Source organism: Oreochromis niloticus, linkage group LG5 (assembly GCF_001858045.2).
Source record: "Oreochromis niloticus isolate F11D_XX linkage group LG5, O_niloticus_UMD_NMBU, whole genome shotgun sequence".
NCBI lineage: Eukaryota > Metazoa > Chordata > Actinopteri > Cichliformes > Cichlidae > Oreochromis > Oreochromis niloticus.
This window is the reverse complement of record NC_031970.2, coordinates 14358770-14382646: the sequence shown is the minus strand read 5'-3', so window position 1 is coordinate 14382646 and position 23877 is coordinate 14358770. Positions and strand designations below refer to the sequence as shown.

General features: G+C 40.4%; 1 protein-coding gene across 1 annotated transcript; it reads right to left on the bottom strand.

Moving 5' to 3' along the window:
- Positions 1-131: 131 nt before the first annotated feature.
- Positions 132-23877, bottom strand: ywhaba (tyrosine 3-monooxygenase/tryptophan 5-monooxygenase activation protein, beta polypeptide a). The gene is made up of 7 exons (XM_003447651.5): positions 23729-23877; positions 15546-15706; positions 13034-13174; positions 8521-8644; positions 8262-8425; positions 6754-6849; positions 132-3194 (listed from the first exon to the last, which is right to left on the bottom strand). Exons 2-7 carry the CDS (start codon positions 15696-15698, stop codon positions 3138-3140), a joined length of 735 nt encoding a protein of 244 aa, XP_003447699.1. The 5' UTR covers positions 15699-15706; positions 23729-23877; the 3' UTR covers positions 132-3137.

Sequence of the window (23877 nt, the reverse complement as noted above, 5' to 3'; positions counted from 1 at the left end):
TAGCTGTCATTAACTCCCAGATGTGACATCTTGGACGGCGTTCATCTTTAATCAGAAAACTCCACAATCGAAAAAACCCAAACAAACAAAAACCATGTGGCCATTGGTGATAAGAAACAGAAGAGGGCTGATTCGAACTGATAAAACCTTTATTTCACTTTAAATCGTCTTTTACATTTTGTCCTGTTTATAACATGTAAGGTGAAACTAGAGTTGGAATTTTTTTTAAAAGACATACACAAATCTATTATTACGTCAATAACCAGGGTGGGGTGTGGGGTGGGGGGGTATCGAAGGGTGGGGTTTTTTTTTTTTTCTTTTTCCTTTGTCATTTTCTCATTTTTATAGGTGTCCTGAAGCTAACTCTAAATTTTCACAACCACGTGCGCTGCTAAGCAATAAAACCGTCACAGAAGCAAACTTTTTTTTTTGTTGTTGTTATTTTTTGGGTTATTTTTTTTTTTCTTTTTTTTTTATTTTAAGCAGAATACTGGTCAGTAAAAACAAAATGATTTCAGATACCAGATATACAGACAGGCTCGGTGCCACATTCACTACTGCATGGGATCATTTTTTTCCTTAAAAAGCGTAGAATAACTGCCTTTTTGTTCAGCTAACGAGAAAAAGAGCGGCAGGAGGGAGGAACTGGGTTTTTTTTCTGCTTTTCCAACCTTTTTAAACATCAGTGCATGAAAACATGTGTCCCCAGCAAAGTAAAGTAAAACAAAAACATTGAGACGTATGACTTCTCTACACCTACAGAGTGGAATGTCGAGATGGTTGATGACAAGGTTATTGTGACACTGAGCGCGGGGAAGAGCGAGGCTACCAACAAAACAAAAAACTGGATTTCTGGTTAGCTGATGTCCGCCGATATTTCATCACATCTCAGTCTAGAAACGGAGGTCAATTGTGGGGGTTTGCCTTGCTTCAGAGCACGAACAGTATATTGGTATTGGACTGCAAAAATGGAGGAAACAGTTGCCAAAAAAAGAAAAAAAGAGAAAAAAAAAAAAAGGAGTGAGATTGGAAAATGAGCTAGAAAATGTACCGTTAGTTGCTGACTGAGCGTTGCCTCCTCCTGATGAAGCGGACAGATCTTAAGATTGCCTCGGCATGTATGCATGCTTAGCAAAACGGGTCTGAACGACGTGTTCTCCCTTCCACACATGCACCTGTTGTGGACTCTAACTGCACCACAGGTGACGTTTAAAAACAATGCTTCCTTTGTTTACATTTCTAATAACTCTCATTTTAGTTTCAAGCTTAAAAAGGCCAAATATTTTTGCATGTTGTTAGCAGAATTTCACAATCAAGTCTGATTTGTGTTTTTAGGTCCATCTTACCTATAATTTTTTTTTCTCCTCTGCAGCTCACCTGGAACAATCAGGTAAGAAATGAGGAAGCAGCGAGTTTAAGTGTCGGTCCACAGAATGCACAATTTCTGCCGCAGCAGATTTGTACTGCGATAAATGAAAGCGTGCATTCTTGCTGGTCGATCACTCTATTCAGCAGCAAGTGGAAACTTAGAACTTGTCTGAACTTGCCCGTGCAAGCAGTGAGGAGGGCGCAGAGGGAAGCGAGGGGTCTGGGACGGGGATGGGGTGAGGGGGTAAGTACCAAAAATACTAAAAAAAAAAAAGTGACTGGGTGAAAGGGGGGGAAAAAAAAAAAAAAAAAAAAAAAAAAAAGCCCAAGCATGAAAGAGCAGCTGACTGCAACGGCTTCAAAAGTTCTCTGCAAGCATGTGTTCAACGAACAAGATCCACAAAACCGCTTTGTTTTCCAAAAGACAGATTTACAGTAAAGCTCTAAAAATGTTTACAATTTTACAGTCTCCAAAAACCACAAAGATTAGTTTTGTGTGTTTGTATAACAAATCAAAGTAATTAAAAAGACAGAAAGAAAAAAAAAACAAAAAAAAAACAAACAAGCATTTGCAAAGGTAAATGAACATGTGTTTATAACCGAGGGGGGGACAGTGGTACTCGATGTTCAACAGCACCCGACAGGAGGTGGATTTCAGGGAGCAGGTGGAGGGTGGGGTGGGGTCGTCCCATTTTGCGGTGGAAAATATCCTAAATTGAGTCAAACGTGAAGGTGGAATGTATGTGCTTTTGCTTTTAATCATTTTCCCAATCATATTTCATTGAAGCCCAGCGCAGGGATTGTTAAATAAAAACCGCAGATTCCGTTTAGAGAAACAAAAGCAGGTGAGTGTTTGAATACGCGGCAGGTGAAGCGCTTTTGATTTGTTTTTTTATTTCTCTTTAGACTCATCAGTGTCACAATACAGCCTTGTAAGGAGGACCCTTCTGTATAAACCTCAGCAGAATTGCACTGCTGCCCGAAACACACACACACACCCCCACTCCCTCCCCCCAACCCGCCACTCTCGCCCCCCAATCCCAGCTCAATATCGATTTTGCCATCAAACAAGGACTCTTGGTGGCAAGGTGGAGGAAAAACTAAGCAATCACAGTGTTTGTTGAAAATAAATGGACAGTTTAATAACCTTTGTTTGTTTGTTTTTGTTTAAAGTGGAATAAAACCAGCCATTTTTTTGCCAGTACACTAAGAAAAGCCAAAACAGAAGGAATGGACAACTATATAAATGCATTAACTCGCTAGAGAGAGGAGTGGGGGTCAGGAGGGAAGGGACTGAGATGTTAGGAAGGAGGAAGTGAGGGGAAGAGTGGAATGAAGAAAGAAAGATAACAGGCGAATGTGGGCTCTAGGAGACGTTAATTTATTTGGTGGTTCTGGATAAAAACCCTCCCCGTGCTATAAGACTAGACTGGCCAGTGGTTTTGAGTTGCTGGCCTGCATTGGAGTGCCGTGATCGAGGGAGGGTGACAGGGATGGATTAAATGGTGGGGGTGAAGGAGTAGTTTTCTGGGGGGGGTTCCTCCTCTCATATCTGTTTTTAATATTTGTCTGAAGGTCAGGTACTATTCATGCTGTTGGTTATACAGAAGGGAAGTCAGGAGGCTGGGACTGAAAAAGTGGGACGAGGGAATGAACGGGCTGTTTATGTGTACGAAGAGGAGGAAGTAGAGAAGAAAGAGGAAGAGAGATAAAAGGAGGAGGAGGAAGAGGAAGAAGAGTGTGGGGATGGGTTAACAGTGAAGTGCGCTCTAGTTCTCTCCATCGCCGGCCTCACCCTCATCTCCCTGGTTTTCCGATGTCCACAGCTGCAGAGAGAGAAGGAGAGAGAGACATCTTTCAGTGTCATCTTCCAGACTGCGAGGCAAGAAGGAAGGTTTGAGCATCTTCAAACGCTCAGCGTGAGCATCTCTAACAAGCGTTTCGTGATGCTGTTGAGATATTTTTGGTAGTCTATCTTCATCTGCTTTTATTTTCAGCATTTCTCCTTCATTCCAGTTCACCCTAACTCCACTTCCCAGAAAGCTTTTCAACAACCAGGAGTGAATATACTGCAGCAGAATAGCTGCTACATATAAATACGCAGATCTGCAAGGGGGAAATGCACGAGTCCTGACTCGGTGCAGCTTAGGAGCAGAAATAAATTCAGTGTAATCTTTTTGTCATCATTATAGTTTTAGAAATTCCTGTGTCAAGCTCCCCTCATGATAATAACAGTTCAAGGGCAAAAACAGAGTCATAAAGAACAGCATTCTTTACTGAAGGCAAAAACATTTACTTCTGAGTTTTGTGGCTGCCAAGAATTGTTCTATTATTACACTTAATTGTAGCTTCTGGAAAGAACCACAGTATTAGGGCTCATTCAAATACACTTGAGGTGCTTAAAAGTGCACCAACACCAGCTGCAACGAGTTGATGACCAACTGATGATGAAAGAGCCACTCCCGAACTTAAAGGTGACCTTTGAGGTGGTTTTCCCTTTGTGATAAATATAAATGGTGAATCTTCTAATTAAACATGGTCAGCGGTTCAAATAATGAGGTTTGGTATGCAAGAGTAATCCCTATGAACCAAAAGCTCAGGCTGCTCTAAACACTCAGAGTGGTTCTCTTGGAGAGGGAGTGGAGTGGATACCCCTTATAGGATCATCTGAGGCAGTATTTCCCAACCACTATGTGCCGCGAAAAATGATCAGGTTTGCCGTGAAAGATTATCTGGAACCAGATTAGGGCGATCGTGGCTCAAGAGTTGGGAGTTCACCTTGTGATCGGAAGGTTGCCGGTTCGAGCCCCGGCTCGGACAGTCTCGGTCGTTGTGTCCTTGGGCAAGACACTTCACCCGTTGCCTACTGGTGGTGGTCAGAGGGCCCGGTGGCGCCAGTGTCCGGCAGCCTCGCCTCTGTCAGTGCGCCCCAGGGTGGCTGTGGCTACAATGTAGCTTACCATCACCAGTGTGTGAATGTGGGTGGATGACTGGTTGTGTAAAGCGCTTTGGGGTCCTTAGGGGACTAGTAAAGCGCTATACAAATACAGGCCATTTACCATTTTACCATCTAAGCGATCAGCGTGAGTAACTGGCAGAACCATTACATTCATCCTCTAGAGGGCAGTACAACAATCTGCTCTAAGTGTGTTGTCAACCGCCAGGAAAACAGAAGACTCAGAGCAAATGACATAATAGTCATGCTGTGAGTGAGACAACGCAGCGTATAACAGCAACAGATAAATATTTGAAAAGAGAAAGTACCTGGGTGCTGGAGGAAATTCAACCCCGATGAAGGCCCTAGCATGAGTAGTGGTCCAAAAAAAAAAATAAACAAAAACCCAAACCTCCCCCCCAAAGGAAAACAAAAAAAACACAACCACTGGGGACAAACCAAGCCAAGTCCTGGTGCACGGGGAAAATTATGAATATGCATTTTGTGACATTTGTTTGGTGGTGTGCCATGTGATTTTTGTAATGTCAAATATGATCAAAATGTTGATCAAAACGTTGGGAAACACTGCTCTCAGGCACACACAAGTTAAAGAGAGGAGCTAAGACAGCTTGTTTTAGACAGAAAATGAACTGAAGGTCTGAACCAGGGGTGTCGAACTCCAGGCCTCGAGGGCCGGTGTCCGGCAGGTTTTAGATATCACCTTGGGTCAACACACCTGAATCAAATGATTAGTTCATTACCAGGCTTCTGGAGAGACATGTTGAGGAGGTAATTTAGCCATTTGAATCAGCTGTGTTGGATCAAGCACACATCTAAAACCTGCAGGACACCGGCACTCGAGGCCTGGAGTTAGACACCTGTGGTCTGAACCAAGGCCCAGTATTTAAAAATAAATAAATAAAAAATAAATAAATAAATAAAATAACAGCTCAGATCAACATACATGACACTATTTGATTTTGTTTTCATATATATTTCGATCTCATCCTTATTGTTTATTTCTTTTATTTTTAACTCATTCCCTTCAATTGCAGATTTACAATTATTTTTGGATATTTCTGCAACTACTGAATCCTAAAAATAATCCTTTGAAATAAATTTGGTTGTACACTAACCAGCCACAATATTAAAGCCACAAAGTCTCATTTACTACTAATCCTTGTTCTGGGAAAACCTTGGGTCCTGGCATTCATCTCAGCATGACGCTGATAGGCACTTACCCACCTAAATATTACTGCAGACCAAGCACACCTCTCATGGAAAGGGTACTCCGACAGGAGGAGGAGAAGAAGCAAAAACTGCCCGAGGAACACGACAAAGAGACAGAGTCCAGTTCCACTGAGCATCTTCAGGAAGAACTAGAACAAACCCGGATCTACGGAGACCCCACCGCCCAACCAACAGGACCCAGAGGATCCGCTGCCAACCTCTCAGATACCACAGGAAAGGCTCATGTCCATGTCCCAATGGTTCAGAGTCGTTTTAGTGGCACGAAGCAGCCCCAAACAATAGGTAGTTTTAATGTTGTGGCTGATTGGTATATCACTTAATAACCAGAGTGGGCAGAAATGTCGGATTAGCGATGCACTGATCAGATACAAACACAAAAACTGGACCGGATATCTGTGATAAAGAGCCAATCCATCCAACCAGCTCTATGCTCCTCTATTTATCCTGTGGCTTGGTCTCATTTATTCATTTGCTCATTTAAAAACAAACAAAACAAAAAAAAAACTCTTATAAGTTTAAAAGAGAACAAGCAATGCTGTAGTATGTGTACTGTGCACACAAATATACTTCAACATTTCTATTTGTGGATTCTAGACGGTCGAGCTTAAAGACTTAATTTGCTGGCTGATGTGCAACAGCCAGCAATGTGTAAACGTTGCTGCATATGAATGAAAAACAATTCCACTCAACATATTCTTCTAATCATCAGTATCATGCTGGCAGGTAGCATTAAATTAATGCAGCCTGTGATCATGGTAATATGATTAATCAGTCATCGACACTGTTGTTCTTCGCCATCGGATCCTGGCAGAAGAAAAGAGAATAGAGCAAAACCTTGGCAAGTGGCTGCAAGCTGCATATCGGTGCTGTGTGCTCAGTTGTTGGCTGACACATAAATAAATGTGAAACAGGATTTAATGGCAGCTGGAGTTGAAACACTGATGTGAACTCTGATTTGCATTGTTGAGCTTTAGCAGATTTCTGTCCCAACCATACCCAACAGGAAACCCGATATAACCGTGGCCTTGTGTCTGTGAATCACATCGCATTTATGGTTTACACTCAACAATTAGAAGTTGTGCCACTTAGTTGTATGCATCTCCTCTAAAAGATCTTTAATTATTTCTAATTCTAACTCCTGAAACTCATCGAGTTTAGGATAAAAGACAGTAACGACAGCTGTTCACAGGTATACTCACAGTGAGGTTGTCCCTTAGTAGCTGCATGATCAGCGTGCTGTCTTTGTACGAGTCCTCGTTCAAGGTGTCGAGCTCAGCGATTGCCTCATCGAAAGCCTGCAGGGAGAAGTTCACTGGTTAATTTCCTTCTAAAAACTTGATCTCACTGAGACAAGCTTAAAAAAACAAAAAAACAAAAAAACAAAAAACAAAAAAAACAACAACAACAACAACAACAACAACAAAAAACATATGAGTTACAGCTATATGAAAGATATAGTGAAGACTCTTAGCTTTAGTTTAAAGATATTCATATCCAAACTGAGGACAGCTCTTTAATATTAGCTCCAATCAATCTCACTGGACCAAATGGAACTTGACTCAAAGGTGTTTCATGGACAGGTGTGAGCCATTTCTCTGTTGCTTCTTTGATCCATTAAGCAAGTAAAACATCTGCAGTTGCCATGTGTGATGTTTGGAAGCTGTTGCTATGAACCAACAACATGTGCTGAAAGCAGCTGTCAAAATAAACAAATCCACTGAAAGATAGCTGGGACACAAATGTAAAGAAATTGATCACAACCATGGTGGATGATCACAGGATCGTTTCAATCATTTCAATAGCAAAAACACCTTTCATACCAAAAAAACAACTATAGAAAACCCTCCAGAAGGTAGACATTTCATTATCCCAGTCAAAAAATAAGGAAAAGTTTACAAAGGAGAAAATACAGAGGGTTTGTAGACCATTGCCCTGTAGAGTACAGGAAGCACACACCCAGCCGCAGATATCGTGGACGAGTGGTTGTTTTTGTTATTTAAAGTTCACTTGAAGTCTGCTGTGGGCGTCTGCATGGAGCCTCATGCTCAGCGTTTGATTAAATTGTGTCAGTCTGACCCAAGCAAACCTAAAAAAGGCCAGGCAAGTTCTGGAAGAGCACAGACAAGTGAAGCAGGGATAACCTGTACCACAGGCGGAAAGAGAAGACTGAGTAATCCACATTCTGAACGATCGCACACTTGGACGCTAGACCTTCTGCTCAGATTCAGCCCAATGCAGCCAAGTTTGACTGTTGTGTGCTTAGCAATACACAATGGGTGGACAATGACCCAAAGCATACTTCAAAAGCAACTCAGGAGAAAGAAGGGGAATACTGCGTAAATGGCTGACTGAGAGTAAAGGCCTGAAAAGGGATCATAAAAGAGGAAACCCAGTGCTTGTCATTGGTTCCAGATTTTAGCCCGCAATTCTTCAACTGTGAATTAAATCAGCTGATAATCTGCATTTCAAATGCATCCTGATTATTTAATTTCAAGTAAGGGTGGTGTATAGAGCCAAATTTCGTTTTCGCAGTAAATGGCTGTTAATGTCTGGGAGGGAGCTGGTGAGACTCCATGTGTCTTATGACTGTTAAATGACAGACTGTTCAGTGGAGGAAGGACCACCTGTCTAATCTGCATTTCAATAAAAACGGCAAAAATGCAAATTCAGCCATCGTACATGAGTAAATAAAGTGTTAAAGACCAACCTGCTTAGCCAAAGAGCAGGCCTGCTCGGGCGAGTTGAGGATTTCGTAGTAGAAGACGGAGAAGTTGAGGGCTAGGCCCAGCCGGATGGGGTGTGTTGGCTGCATTTCCTTCTTGCTGATGTCGAAGGCATCCTGGTAGGCCATCTGAGAGTTCTCCACCGTATCTTCACAACACAAATGACCAGTTATCACTTGCTGTGTGAAAAGATAAACGATCTTTTTCTTTTCAATATATCAGAGGTTCGTTCAGACTACTTACTCTTCTTTGAGTCCCCAGAGGCCACCTCTGACAGGTATCTAAAGTAGTCTCCTTTCATTTTGAGGTAGAACACCTTGCTCTCCGCTTGAGATGCGTTGGGAATGAGGAATTTGTCGAGCAGGCTCTGAAACAGACAGATGACAAGTTTTTCTCCATTTTGCACTTATACATTACAGGTTGAGTATTACATAAAGACACACATGAGTGGAAAAGTAAACGCACATTAAACACAGAGGGTTTTTCTAATTTTTCTCTGTCTATTTGCATTACGGCCTTTGCTAAAGCCAAACGTGATGAATACAAACACCATTACCAACAGCTAAAGAGTAAACACCCGAACCTCAATTATTCTCATTTAATTGACTCTCCCATCCTACACATTTAAATAATGGATGGAGGCAGTCCTTTGGCAATCACTAACAGCATCAAGCTGCCAGACGCTTCTTTACAAGTGCTTGTCGAATAGCTTTAGAAATCCACTACCCCCACCCACACCTTTCAAATGCGGGATTACTGGTAACTGTATCTGACCATTTCCTGATGGCTACCTGTGCTTCTGCTGATCCCACCATACCAGGTGTGTGGGAGAGGGCCAGGAGATCAATTTTGAAGCTGTTGAAGACAGCTTCTGTTTTTAGTTAAAAATTACTGTTAATGTTTGAAAACTGTAAAGCCTTTAAAAAGTTTGACTTGTCCGAATACATCAAAAGGTCTACTCCTCTCAACACCAGTACTTTTGCTCATTTTTATCCAGTAGATTTATTTTAAGAACACAGCTATTCCTTAATATGCATGGTATATTACTGAGCTATGATGTTGTTCCCCACTAGCTGTCATATACTGTACTGCTACAAAGGCGAACGCTCAAAGTGCTCAAAGTTTCCATGATGAGGTCAGTGTTTGGACAAGTAATCCATGAGAGCCAAATGCTCAACTTCAGTTTGGTTTTTTCCTCTCGCCTCTGTGTGATCTCAATAGAAGTGGCCATCTCCCACCCCCATACGATCGCTACCACTCTGGTAGTGAGTACAGAAGCCCCGCCCACCTGATGTTTAAACCTACTATTTATGAGGAGAAGCCAATCAGAATTAGGAGGAGAAGAGCTAGAAAAGCTGGAGTCAAAAAAATAGGATGAAGTGAGGGGCTCCACCAGTGTAACACGGATGGGGATTATTTTGAGCTGGAAATCCTGCAAAGCTATTCTACTAAAGCATGAGAAAGAAAAAAAAAAAAAAAAAGTGGAGCTGGATATGGGCATGGTGGGTGTAGTTAATTGTGTTTTCTGTATTATCACATATATAAGACTCCTCTGTGCGAAAGAAATAAAGCCGTTTCCCAGTGCCTTGGGCCACCTGCTTATTAATGTGTTCTTTGTCTGAAAAGAAGAGAAAGCCAGGTTTGCTGCTGGGGTGACACCAACTTCCAGCATGTGTGTCACGGTTCATACCGCTGTTGCTGTCCTCATCTGATCGTTTAAAGAAGGGTTTTACTCTGACCATGTGATCAGCTCTCACTTTACCCCAGAGCCTCTTCCTCACTGAGGCCAGCTTTGTTTCAGTGATTACATTGAGTCTGTTTTAATCTGCTGACTCCAGTAACCTGTCCTGGGAATGTCATGTAGACATGATATAGGGGCGGTAGCCATTTTAACTTCAGTCACTTGCACTTGGCGCTTTGACTTCTGAGCGAATAGAGCGAGGAAATGCCTACATGTGATCCTAAGCTGATAACTTCAAGATGACAGAGCAACTAAAGAATGATTTGCCTCTTTCAAGTAGTTCCTGTAAAAGGAAAAGTTAGTCATAAAACTGAATTTTAAAAAAAGGAGAGAGAAGCTGATTTTCCAGTAAGTGTTTTTCTTCTGGCGCTCCAACTAAAACAGAGCAGTGACTGGAGTTCAGCATCAAAAACAAAATGAAGAACAACATGTAATTTTTTGTAAGCCTTTGGCCATCGATGACTTTGCACAAGGTTAGCGAGTGCTCCGTCTATTCTGCATTTCAAGTTTGCAGCACGCCCATCCACCCCCCATAGCAGTTGCTAAAGCACTTTACCTACGTTTTTAGCAACAAATACACCTAATTTTAAAATGCAGAATCATATTTCAGCTTTATAACAAAACACTACACTTGGAGAGCCAATATGATGCGACATGATGATCCACTGGTAAGCTGTTCTAGGTCAGGGTTACTGACATATTTTTCTGTCCTGTGGATGCATCAAAGCTCTCCCCTTCCAAGCTTCCTGCTGCTTTAAGGACAGCATGTCTCTACCCATCCTTTTCTCCCATCATTCCTACAGCACCACATCACTGCGGAGGCTTGAAGATGGTTTGACCTTGAAGATATTATTAGAAGTCTGCTCATGTGCTAAAAAATTTGAGCTGCTTTGACCTTGAGCAATTTATGTTCTAGCCTTGTCAGGACCTGACAGTGAGGCCTAAGTTATATTTATGGCTGCAAGTGTTTAAAAAACAAAACAACTGTAATTTCTCACAACACTTTAACAGCTTCTTTAAAGTGACATTTGAACAGCTGAGTAAGACCTTTATTTATACAGCAAGCTTCACCGAAAGTACTTTCCAGTTGAGGCAAAAGTATTAACGTTCCAAGTGTTTGAAAACAAAAACAAATGAGGATACTTGAAGCCTTTCAGGTCACTTCAGGTTCAGACACAATTACTGTATTTTCCTTCAGCCATCCTTTATCTGAAGCCCGCACTGACAATAAACTATGAGGCTGGAGTGTGATGGAAAACAACTCACTGGGCTGCTGAAACAACATCAGCAGTTGGCTTATACCCAGTATATTGGGCTGATTCTTTTTGGTATAATTTCACAGGTCATTTTTGTTGTTATAAATTATATTTAAGAAGTGGGACAAACCGTGATTTGAAAAAAATAGATAAATTAATCAATGTTATTCCAATTCGTTTGCCTAAAAAGTAAAAGATGCTGGGAGGAAACAAATCCCTCTGGTGTTACATCAGGAAGGGCATCCAGTGTAAAAACTGCCAAATCAAACGTGGAGCTACCTGCTGGGAGCAGCCAAAAGTATCTTCCATGTTTTTGCTCTTTTAGAGGCACCATATTGACCGTCGTTCAACTGATTCACATCGTTCAGCTTGATGGTTTTGAACCAGAATGACCCAGAATTCTGTGATTGTATTCATTGACATTATCACGAGGAAAATTTCCTGCATATATACAGGTAACTGCTGTATGAAAGCACACTTGCTCATTGGAAGAGTGACTCTACTGAAACAGGGGCAGTATTCAAGTGCAATAGTAGTGACACAGCATTACATCCAATGATACAGCATAAATCAAATGTAAGCACAAAAGTAAGCAGTTAGTGTTTTCCCTAGAAATTTGAAGTATCACATAACCGCTTGAAAATTTAACTTGACGGAATTTTGCCTGAAGTGGCGAAACATTTCTTCCATACTTGGCAAAGCGTGGTGGTTTGCCGGAAGTGGTAAAAAGTACATGTAGCATCATCAGAAACTGATACACGACTCTTGCTTTTAGACATGCTTGGGCTTGTCTCGTCATTGAACTCGAGGGACTGTAAACTCAAGGCATTGTTATAGCAATGATCGTCCTATATAGCCTTTTTATGTCACGTAAAAATTTGTACCGGTATTATCATGTACGATATGATGTGGCACAACCCTACAGCATTAAATTAACACACTAATGACCTTCATTCTTGTCGTGAACGTTCATAAGGCATTTTACCACGATTACTTGCAAGTACTTTATCTGAGAAACACTTTGCATAGCTCTCTGGGCTTGTGCAGGACCATGATATCTTCGTGTAGTGGATCCAGAGTTTCAGAAGAAAGAAACTCGCAGTAACTGATATGAAGCTACCTGGCTAAACATTTATGCATAACTTTTTCACACAAAATCATAAAAATAATCTTGTGCAGGAACAAAGTCCATGCGAGATTCAAGAAGGGTGTCTAGTCAATGGGGTTACCGCTCAATATTAATTTGCTGGGAGTGAGCACCGTAACTGTGACTTGGCACTGCAGTATTAACAGCACTGCTAAATGGGCAAGCTGTGTCATATTACGAACAATGGGGAAAAAAAAAACAAAAGGGGGGGTAATACATGGTTTAATCTACCCTTACCATCCCCCCCTTTGGAGCACACGTGGGCGCGCACAGCTTTTCTATAGAAAAGTGAACACAAATAAAAATTAATCAAACGTGCCAAGTGGGGCAGCAAAGCAAAAAACCGAGAAGAAAATTAAAGCTTTGTTTGGCAGCTCTCTCAACAGCTGCCAGCTACGTTATTACCATCTCTACAAGTAACACCATGTGACAGCCAGAAGGGATCAACTACAGTGTGCCTTCCTTCACCATCTTCTGCCTTCTCTTAAGTACTGCCGTTCCTTCTATCATCACAAACATCCATTTTCTCCTTTCTTTCACTGTTCCTTCACAACTCCTCATCCCCCCTCCTCCTCCTCCTCCCTGCCCGATCTTTCCCACTCTTGTTCATACCAGCACGTCATTGCAGATTTCTTGAAGTTCACCCTCGATCTTCACGCGGTAATCACGGGCCATCTGCTGTTTCTTCTCGTTCCCCTCCGTCTTCTGCTCGATGCTGGAGATGACGCGCCAGGATGAACGGCGTGCCCCCACCTATTAGCAAAAACAATGCAAACCAGAAGGAGTCGCATTAAAAGACAGCATCTTACTGCATCTGATCTACAACTAAATGAGAATGAATTTCAGTGTGTCTAAGGTTTATTCGGGGTCACAATGGACCTTTGATTAAAGCATTACCATACTTAACAGAAGCCTTTGGATCTGGAGCCATTAAATGCAGGATTTTAAATTACTTTAACTTAAAGCACTGCAGCACTGTATCTGAACTGGCTGGATTTATTTGCAGACTAGCAGAGCTATAAAAGCGAGCAAAAGGCACATGGCTAAACTGGCTGCCCCTTTAGGAAGCCAGATACAAGCAGAGCTCATTTATTACATACTGCATGTTGATTCAATCTACACATTGTGGCATGTATTTGCTCTTCTGAAGAAGTGACTATCAGGCTGCAGCACAGGGCTGATATCTGCACAGAGTATGCTGAATCAGAAGCAGATGCTGATTGCCCATCAACTGATGCGTGCATCTGAGTAACCATGATTAAAAATGCAAATATTCAGGGTTGATTTTGGATAGTTTTGGTACATAGTTGGACATCAACACCTGCAACAAATCAGCAGTGCACAAGGTCATTAATGTCATTCTAAAATGTTAGAAATTACAAGTCTTTTTAATCACAGCATCAAAACTGATGAGCTGAAATGAGATTATTCATCTAATTTATTTTCAGTAATGCTAATAATACTGTTTTTTCTTTTTCACTTTTTATTTCCATTTATCCCACCTTCATTGTCTTGTATCGTTTTATTAATTAATATCTTTTTTCCAAGTTTGTAGCTGAATAACAGTTCACAAAATTAACTGCAAAACCAGACGAAACCCATCTGAACTGCAGTGTTTTATTTCCTACGTCTGAACTAAACACATATATACTATCCACTTTGCTGCAGTTGCTGTTGAAGCAGGCAAAATCAACTAAAATGTGTTCTACTTGGTGCAGGCAAGCTTTAAGAAAAACCTCAATGATAAACAGAGTGGCAGTGCAGGAAAGCCTCAGGCTGTTCTTACATAATTTGTGCTTCAAACTTCAAAATCTTTACAGAAACCCCCCCCCACTAAATTTAAAAGGCACAGCTAAGAACAGTCTTCGTGCTGAACGAGTTGGCATTTTAGTTACCCATTCTTGCCAAGATGGACTACACTATGCTGAACTTCAAAAATATTCGGCCACCCAAAACTTTTACAATAAAAGGTTTCCAAAGAAATATCTGACAATGATTTAAAGAAAAACAGAGGACTCAAGGGAGGGAGACGTTTATAGCTGACATAGGTGCTATAAATGTATTGTTATCACTGAGCTGTGAAAGTGTTCATTCTGCTTTTAAGATCATATGGGGTCAAAGAACACTTTCCTTGAATAATGTGTTGTGGTGACAACAAACTAAACATGAGAACAAAGACTCTTCTATAATGTCATAACACAGAATTTTATGGCTCCTTTTTGTAAAAAAATGACAGATTTTTACTTCAAAGGAATTCATTAACACTAGGAGTGTAATGTCTCCAGAAAATGATACAATTTGTCAAATTAATCTATTATTATAGGCATTTTAGTTTTGAATATCGCAGTTACAATCAGAATTAATTTGGTCAGTACAGTATTTTGGTGATTACTCAACAACATATATCATATAACTTGGAAAGATCAAGGCTACTATTTGAACTGTGAGTCATAGGAGAATAAATAACAAAAAAAATACATAAAAATTGAAATGTGAAGTGAACAAGCCTCGTGGTCAGGAATAAATCTGGGCTTTTAGCTACAAACCTTTATTATCACAAGAGCACATTTTAAGGAATTTTGACAAAATATTAATTTACATTTTCACTGCAGAGCAGGAGCAGATCAAATATGCTTGTAATCCAACAGTGTTGCCAGTGAAAGCAAACAAATCTCAGCATATACACTGTTAAATTCTCAATTTCCTATTCTTATCCAGCAGAGATAAGTGATAAGGATAAAAAGGAAAACCATTAACGATTCCTATATTCATCTAGCTTTTCAGTGAAATCACAGGTCACCACTGATGATGGGCAGTGGCAGGTTTGCTACCTCTGTAATAATAAAGGGTATTCAAAAAATAAAGCTATTTTTAAAATGACATTTTCCTATCAATTAAAAAAAAAAAAAAAAAAAAAAAAAAGCAAAATCGTATCAACCTTTCAGTTAGGTGAATTTATAACAGTATACTCATTGTAAATGACCTCTCACGGCCCACCCGTAATACTTTCACAGCTCACCAGGGGGCTGTGGCCAACACTTTGGGAGTCACGGATCTACAGGTTTGTGGGGAGAAGAAGAATATCAAAAGAACCCACGCACAAATGATAAGACTGATAGCATACCACGTTCTTGTAGGCGACAGAGAGCAGGTTGCGCTCCTCGTTGCTGAGCTCTGCGCCCTGCTCTGTCACAGCCTTCATGGCAGCCGCCATGTCGTCATAGCGCTCGGCCTGCTCTGCCAGCTTGGCTTTCTGCACCAGGTCGCTCTTATCCATCTTTTAGACTGCAAGAAGAAGAAGAAGACCAGAGTTAGGACTTCACCACTGCAGCTCTTCGTCTATGACCAGAAATGGGCAGCGAAACGATACAGAGATAGAGAGCTTGTGAGAAACAGGTGTGGAAATCAGCGCTTTTAATAAGAGCAGAACATATCGAAGAAGCTGAAAGAAATAGCAGATGTGATAGCTAGAATACTGCACTTGCAGGTGCCACTTTGCAAGAAAACGGGAACATGTAAAAAGCTGATCAACCCACTAGCAAAGAGAATCCACATCATCGCACTTAGCGCATCCTAACGTCACATACGAGAGTGCCGGATATACTGGCAAAGACTTAATAGCGCTTCATAAAATGTCAAAACCTCAATTGCAGCGAAATGGCTGCTCCCCGTTATTTCATCCCCGAGGGCTTCTCGACTCTCCAGATGAATCTGTAGGTCTAAGTAGGCCACATCGTCGCCTTTTATATCTACACCATCACACTTTGGATTTGCCACAATGAGCTTTAAGCACTTAACCATTACACATTTAAACTGCTAATGAAAACACAACTACACCATCACGCCAACAGTAAAATGTACAAACACATTTATACACAAAGCAGCCTTAGCTGCTAGAGTTTTAGCTCCGTCACCAGTTATCTACCAGAGGGAAATTCAAAACTACTTCTCTGTTCAGTTTTAGCATCCTTGGAGCTTACCTGACCTCTCACCTCGCTGTGGAAGAGGGTTTCCCTATGGAGGGCAAAAAAAATAGCTATGATAAATGCCACAAGCAGAGGACTTATTTAATGTAGTTCTCTCACATTTCCCACTATAAATAAAACCAAATCTGAGATTTACACGTTATTTTTTGACAGATCTGATGTCATTAACACATCATTAAAATGGTTTCAAATTCATTCTGAACCAAGTTCTGGTCTAATAAGAGCATTACTGTCATTAACTCAATATCAAAGATGAAAACAGGCCACAAAAACAGACATCTGAATTTATTTGGTTATTCTGAGCTGCTTTCTGCTTAACACTGGCTTTTATGTCAGTTGCTTAGATTTTAAATTAAAGAGCAGGTTGTAAAGTATCTTTAGATCTGGTGCCTATAAAACATTTTTAGCACTCGGACTTTTTCATGTGTTTTTCCAACAATGAGTCACTGCAGATACAATTAGGCCTTGCTGTCAACAAATCCAATTTCTGCAATTCGGCCCGTCGAGTCGACTTCTAGTCGACACAGTTTTGGCACCAATTTCAGTCTGGAACTGTCTATCAACATTTCAAATCAGCACACACCTATTTCTCCCTTATTGTTCTTTCCAACATTCTCAAACTGTGGCATGTTTCTGTGGTCAGTAATTTTCTGGTAACTGCCACAGTTTATTCATCAGATAGAGATTACCATTCTAGGAGATTTGTTTTAAGCACGCGTGGACATATTTTTGAATTCTTCCTTCTGGTTAAAAGCAATTCTCCCAAGAGACTTACCATAGCAAGAAAAAAACCTTGACTATTAAAACTTACAGTTTGTATACATTTCTGATTTTTTACACAAAGTAGAAAAAAAAAAAAGGATCCAGATGAATTTCTCTATTGATTTGCTGCTTTCAATATGCAGCGTTTTGGGATGAGATTGGAACAATTAGCCTCTACCCTAAATAGAACAGTTCCATTTCATGAGTAACACCCGTTTTTGTGCAGTGAAAAAGACATTCCTGTGTAAAGTAGCGTCAATGCTGGGTTGTTAGTGGGTTTCCATACACTAACTGCATGCTTCAAATACTTAACAGCTTTACCTGACTTTTTTGGGGGGCGGGGGCATAGGATACCTTGTGTTTTGGGGGTGGTCCTGCTGGAAGACCCACTTCCTGTTTGTGGACAGATTTCCTCAGATTCCTCTCTTCCAATTGAAAACTCATTGTTCCATTAGGATCTGGTAGAGCCAAACCATAATACTAACACGTCTAACGTGTTTTACAGGTTACGTTTTTACGATCTTTCTTCTGTCTCTCAATAGTCCTAAAAAAAAAAATAAAAAAAAAATAAAAAAAATAAAAAAATAACAAACAGCCTTTGTGGTTCATCCACGGGGGCTTTAGCAAACTCTAGACAGCAACAGTGCAGTTTTTGGGGAGAAGTAGCTTCCTCAATGCATCCCAGTGAGGAACAGTGCAAACCATTGTTGTTCAGCTTTCTTCTGGTGAAGTCTTAACAAAACAAGACGACGGCTTTGGTAGACTAGAAGCTAGTCTTTGTTAATTTCTGACGTCTATTAAACTCAGTGTTTCATATTGAGCTTTGTTGATTGTCTCATGCTCCTGACAATCGACAGAGTACTTCTAACGATGCCTGATTTCTTTTTATAATGATCTTATGGAATATATAAATATAAATCCTGGGTTTGAAAAGAGCACCCAAAGGTGAAGGTCCTTTAACCTGAATTCCTTCTAATGACCAGCAGGAGGCGACTGGTCCAGCTGCAAAAAGAAGTCCAGTTGTGTACAAGCTAGGGCTGCCACAAACGATTATTTTGATAGTCGACTAGTCACCGATTATTTTTGCGATTAGTCGACTAATCAGATCATGCATCCATTGGACGTAAAATGTACACCTGAAAATATGTTAAACGTTTATTTTGTGACCCAGAAAGAATAATAATTGTAATATTAAAACTAACTAGCTGCCGCCATTGTTGACAACTGCGCTGGGCCGCGCTATGAATTCTGGAACACAGTTTCTTCTTCTTCGGGGTTTAACGGCAGCTGGCATCCTTGTACATGCAGTGCTGCCATCTTCTGTTTCAGTCCGTTATTACACTCTTAAATACTACTACTTATTCCTGCGTCTTTTGGGATCTTACAAAGCTTCAAACGACGCGTCGACTATTAAATTAGTCGTCGACGATTTTAATAGTCGACGTAATCGTGACTAGTCGACTAATCGTGGCAGCCCTAGTACAAGCCCATGGGTAACTGACCTTTCAGCTCGCCAGATCTGTGACTTCAATAAAAACTTTCCTGATGAGTTTAGATTCTCAATCACTAGCTACAAGACCATTCTAAGACAGGATAATATTAATTTTGCAAATTACCATCCCCACTGGTGTCAAAAAGGAAGACAAGGCAGGGCACCTTAGGGCTCGCCTACCTTGTGATTCATGATAAGGTCACGCAATGTCACCAGTTTCAATTTCATATCTACCCCTCGATCCCAAGATTTGGTTTCAAAAACGCTGTGATGCTGATGGCAAAAACACTTAGCTCAAGGCTTCACTATATGCTGGGTGACATCAAGGCTACATGCATCTTGTACAGGGAATTATATATCCTTCCAATAATGTGTTGTGAAGATCAGACTTTGAAAGACGCTCATTACTGACGCAAAACTGGGCCCCCACACCTGGTTCAAACCTCATTGACTGAAAACATTTAACTCAGATTTAACCTTTAAATTAACCGCTATTCTCCAACACATAGTCACATACAAAAATATGTAGTTTAATTTTGAATCTTTCCACCTTCAATAAATGCCCAGGTATAGTATTTCTCATTTATTTTAACTGGCTTTTTCTATTTAGTTTTAAATTGTGTAACAAAAAAAAAAAAAAAATCTTGAGAATTCTTTGGCCATATATATGCACATGTGTCCAAAAAATGTCCATTAGCTTTAGAATTAAGCCATAAAATACAGACATTTTTGGTACAGTGATTTTAGCAGTCCTCCTTCCAGTTGTACAAGGTATTATGTCATTTTGTTTTTTCCCCAGCAGTAACTCTCACTTCTTCAGGCCAACCCTACTGCTGAACTGCGACTGGTAAAGCACATGACAATAGAGGACACGGTGTACACAGAAGCTATCTCAGCAATCTAAACAAGTAGCGCCTTCAAAGTTCCAGGTAGCCTGCCTTACTAGTTCTCTTTTCACATGAAGAATGGCATTGTTTTAAGAACAGTGTGTTGTCACAGCAAAGGACACTTGAGGTTGTCTTCTACTAATAACTATTTTCTTAAAAAAAAAAAAGAAGAAAGAAAATAACCCAGTTGGGGCAACATTCTGTGTACTTTTTTCAAATCTTAATCTATGATATTAAAAACATGTAGCAGTTTACCTCACTGCCACCAGAGGGTGCTGAGGCATTCGTGGAAACAAAAAACCCTCTTTTACTTGTTACATTTAAGTGGTTGTTTAGTTGCTTTAACGCTTTCCCTAATTTAATTCAGTCAGATCAATATGCACATTCCTTTGCACACTCAGTCATTTTAATTGTTTATGTTTAAGAATAAGCACAAACGATTATGCGTAAGGAAGCATTTTTGGTTTTTGTTAGCATCTTTTTTTTCTTTTTTTTTTTTTTTTGAATGGAGCTCAGATTCCAGGAAAAATTAAAAAAAAAAAAAAAGGTCTTTTATGTTTATAATTCAACCAAACAGTAAGTCAATTTGTTTCCTATTAAACTTACAAACTGTAATAAATAAGACAAGTTAAAAAAAAAGACTAGCGTGAGGCGCTAACACTTGTTTTTTAGTTGTAAGCAATCATAAGTGCCAGTCTGAAAATTGGTATTTGCCATCTGCCAAAAACACACTTAAAGCCTAATTACAGTATCTAGGGATTGAATAATATAATCTATAGGGATGATTTAAAAGAAAATTCAATACCAGATTCTTATCTTTACAACAACTACTGTGAAAATATGAAAAGAGTAAACGTCACAGCAGGAGAGCGGACAAAGCTAACAAACCTTCAGCTATTCATTCACAACTAAACGGCCACTCCTATGCTTCTGCTGAGTAATTAAAGGTCTCTTGACAGGGAGTGCACTAACAGCACGTATCGAGCGCCAATTCCAAGGCTAACAAGCAGAAATCAATTATCTGCTGATACTGAACACAGTTCCATTAGTTTTCAAAAAAAAGTGAGACCATTATGGATCATTATAAATTCAGAAACCCATTCAGTCCATTATCAGGACACTTGTTGAAGGAAAAAATGTGATCCCTCTAGATTCACCAGCGTTTTGTCGAGGCAGACACATGGGTAATATAATTGTATAATTGTTTTAAATTGGCAAATCCCACTTTAACCAACATGAGAATATATGACGACTGGTGTTTTAAGTGTGAAATCCATACAAATAACTTTGAATGTTTTTAATACAAATATGTATTCAAATGGCATTCGAAAGTTAAGCCAAAGGAGCTGCAACATTTTGCTTAAGGCAAAACATAATAATCATAATTATTTGAGTTAACAACTATAATCTTAATTGTCTAATAGTTATTTAAGATAACAGAAATCATTCATTTATAACAGGATTTCCACAACTTTAAATATAATTACAATTTTTTAGAAAAAAAGTTAACAATGTCAGGGACACAGGATCATCTCATAGGAAGCTGAACGTAGAATACTGGGTGTTTTCCACAGGGTAAACACCAGTCACCTCCAGGCTGTAGTCTCTACACGCCTAAGATTGTACACAGGAAAGGTAGCCCAGGCTGCAGTCGATTCTGAGGACTTTCATGGTTTGTGGAGCGACGGCGAGTTGAAGTCGATGACAAACCGACAATTTGGTGGCGTGCTGGCAAAAGCTTACAAGTTTAGAGAGTCAAACCCTGCATACAACAAAAGGTTCACACCTGCACAAACGTTTTAGAACTTTTATATCATCTCGATGGTCACCTAAAGTCTTCTTGGCTCAATTTGATCTAAACAGTGATTTTAGGGTTTTAGGGTGGGGCAGAAATTATTTTTTTATCCTAATTATCACAAAGCCAAAATCATAATTGATATATAAAACTGATGAATTAATGTTCATCACTGATGTTGGTCACAGAAACACATGATTTAGGTGGTTGTTATAAAGCAGATTTTTAATTTTGTGCATTCCTGAAGGCAACAGTTAATACTTATTAGACAGTGTTTGGCAGGCTGAAGTCCCCCACCACCACCTTCTATCATCACCAAATCTCCTATTCAGGTGCCAGATGCTGATGTACTTTTATTAACACGCATCACAGGAAAGCAACTTTTTTTTTGATGAGACACCAGGACACAGACTGCAGTATTGGTTTCTGGCTATTTTTTTGTTTAATGTGTTTCGAACATAATGCATATTAATTAAAGTAATGTTAACTTCATAATCCACCAAAATTTGATTCAAGACACCAGTTTTGCTCAGTGGGTTGAGCAGGCAACCATATCCCAGGACCCAGGTTCATGTCCAATCCAAGACCCTTTGCTGATGTCTTCCTCCACTCTCCTGTTTAATCTTCACTGTCCTCTCCAATAACACTGATAAAACCAAAATACTGATAGTAGATTTAAGATATAACATTGAAATGATTTGATTTTGTTAAGAATGTAGGGTTCTGAAAACAACTTTGATTTTGTAGTGATTATCATGGGAACTGGACACAATGTCTGATATTATAGACATTTTATTAAAACCACTTAATTAAAATATAAAAAAAATAGTACAATTTTTGTTCTTGTTTAGGAAGATGTGAGGATCATTTCTGTACCAAGTGTGTCAAACATGCTTCATTACTGTGTTTGATTGTGTCTAGAAACGATACTCCTACCTAACACGGCGTATTATTATTATTTTATATACATATTATATATATATATACACACACACACACACACGATAGAAATTATGTAATGGCTTGCATTACCTACAAACACTAAAACGGGGCTCCGCCTTAATTTAATTGTCAGGTCTGTCGTGCATCGTAATTCACACAGCTGTGTTATGACATATTAGCACGAGTTAGCACTTAGCATTAGGTAAAATGCCGCTGGTCGCAATTCCAAGCGCATTAATGACGCATTGCTTTACCGCCATAGTGAGCTACACATCGGCTTGAAATTGATCCAACTCAGTCCCAGCTACAATCGTCTGGCACACGACCAACATGCTTTGCATTTGCCGTGCTGTTATTGAACCACCTAGCTAAACAATTATCGTTAAAAAATCAAAAAAAAAATCAAAAAAAAATCGAGGGACACCATCTTCAGCTTTGGGCTGACACACGCCCAACCGAGTAAAATCCATAATCTCGACAAAAAGGGTTTGACACGGACGTTTTTAAAAACGGCCACGGGGCACGAATACTGAGGTAACAGCGCTGAGTCGGCCTGCTAACAGCTACGCCCTCCTTGTCGCATTCCCCTGCGGAATTTTAAGATGGAGAGCTAGATTACCGCCAGCTAGCATGGAAGCTAAACGTCACAGCACGGCTGCTCAATGGCTTTAATGGTTAGCCTAGCCCGCTAAGGGGATCTGACCCAGTTCAGTCTGAACGCCGACGAGGTTACACCAAAACTGGTAGCCAAATAATCTACGTGGTTTAATGTTTAATTAGTTCTATGTCTTCACTATCCTAATCGAGCTACATAAAATCGAAAGATCTTGAAATTTAAGTCGCATTTGAGGGGAGACTCCCAAGGAATATGGAGGGTGGGTTAGCTTCCATATCGTTTCACTACGCCATGACGGAGTTCGTTTAAAGACAATCCATAACCGCGATGTCTTTTCCAGTCCATTCTGCGAATAATGAGGCCAGATATTACGATCGTAATATGGCAGATAGCGTCTGCGGTTTAGTTTGTCGCTAACCTCGGCGCCATGTAGCTAGCATTGACTGCTAAAATGTCTGAGCTCTCGCGACGGCTGGGGTTGCTAAGCTGTCAAAATGGCCAAACTTGGTGCCGCTTCCCCCCCTCCCCTTCACGGGACCGCGGATCGCGCATGCATCGATCTCATTCTGGGCCTTCAAAATTAAAGATCAGTGGTATAATAACTGCATAAAGAGCAGAGGCAACCGCTCATAGGTGTTTTATGGATTATTTCTCGTTATCCGGCCACATTCTCGGCCTAAACCCTCGCCCCCAGCCCCAGACCACAATAGGCACCTTCCGCCGCAGAGGCAGGCAATGGGGCTACCACTCGGACTGCTCCTCTCCACGAAAGACTGTGTTTACACTGTCTATAAGACGATAATCGAGTAATATGCAGGTGAACTCACATTTAAGATGTACTAGGAATCCCGATTTTATTCTCTCAACGATGTGAGTTTGTCAAGCCGTCCTCCGCTCGCTGCTCAGGGTATTCAGGGCAGTACCACTTCCGCCTGCTCTGACACTTCCGCTTCCTCTTAACCCCACCCCTCCCCCC

Coding starts and splice junctions, on each gene's coding strand:
- ywhaba (XM_003447651.5), bottom strand. CDS start 15,698: ATGGATAAGAGCGACCTGGTGCAGAAAGCCAAGCTGGCAGAGCAGGCC. Junction 8,426..8,520: donor CTCTGGGGACTCAAAGAAGA/GTAAGTAGTCTG, acceptor TGTGTTGTGAAG/ATACGGTGGAGAACTCTCAG. Junction 3,195..6,753: donor TACTAAGGGACAACCTCACT/GTGAGTATACCT, acceptor CTCTCTCTGCAG/CTGTGGACATCGGAAAACCA.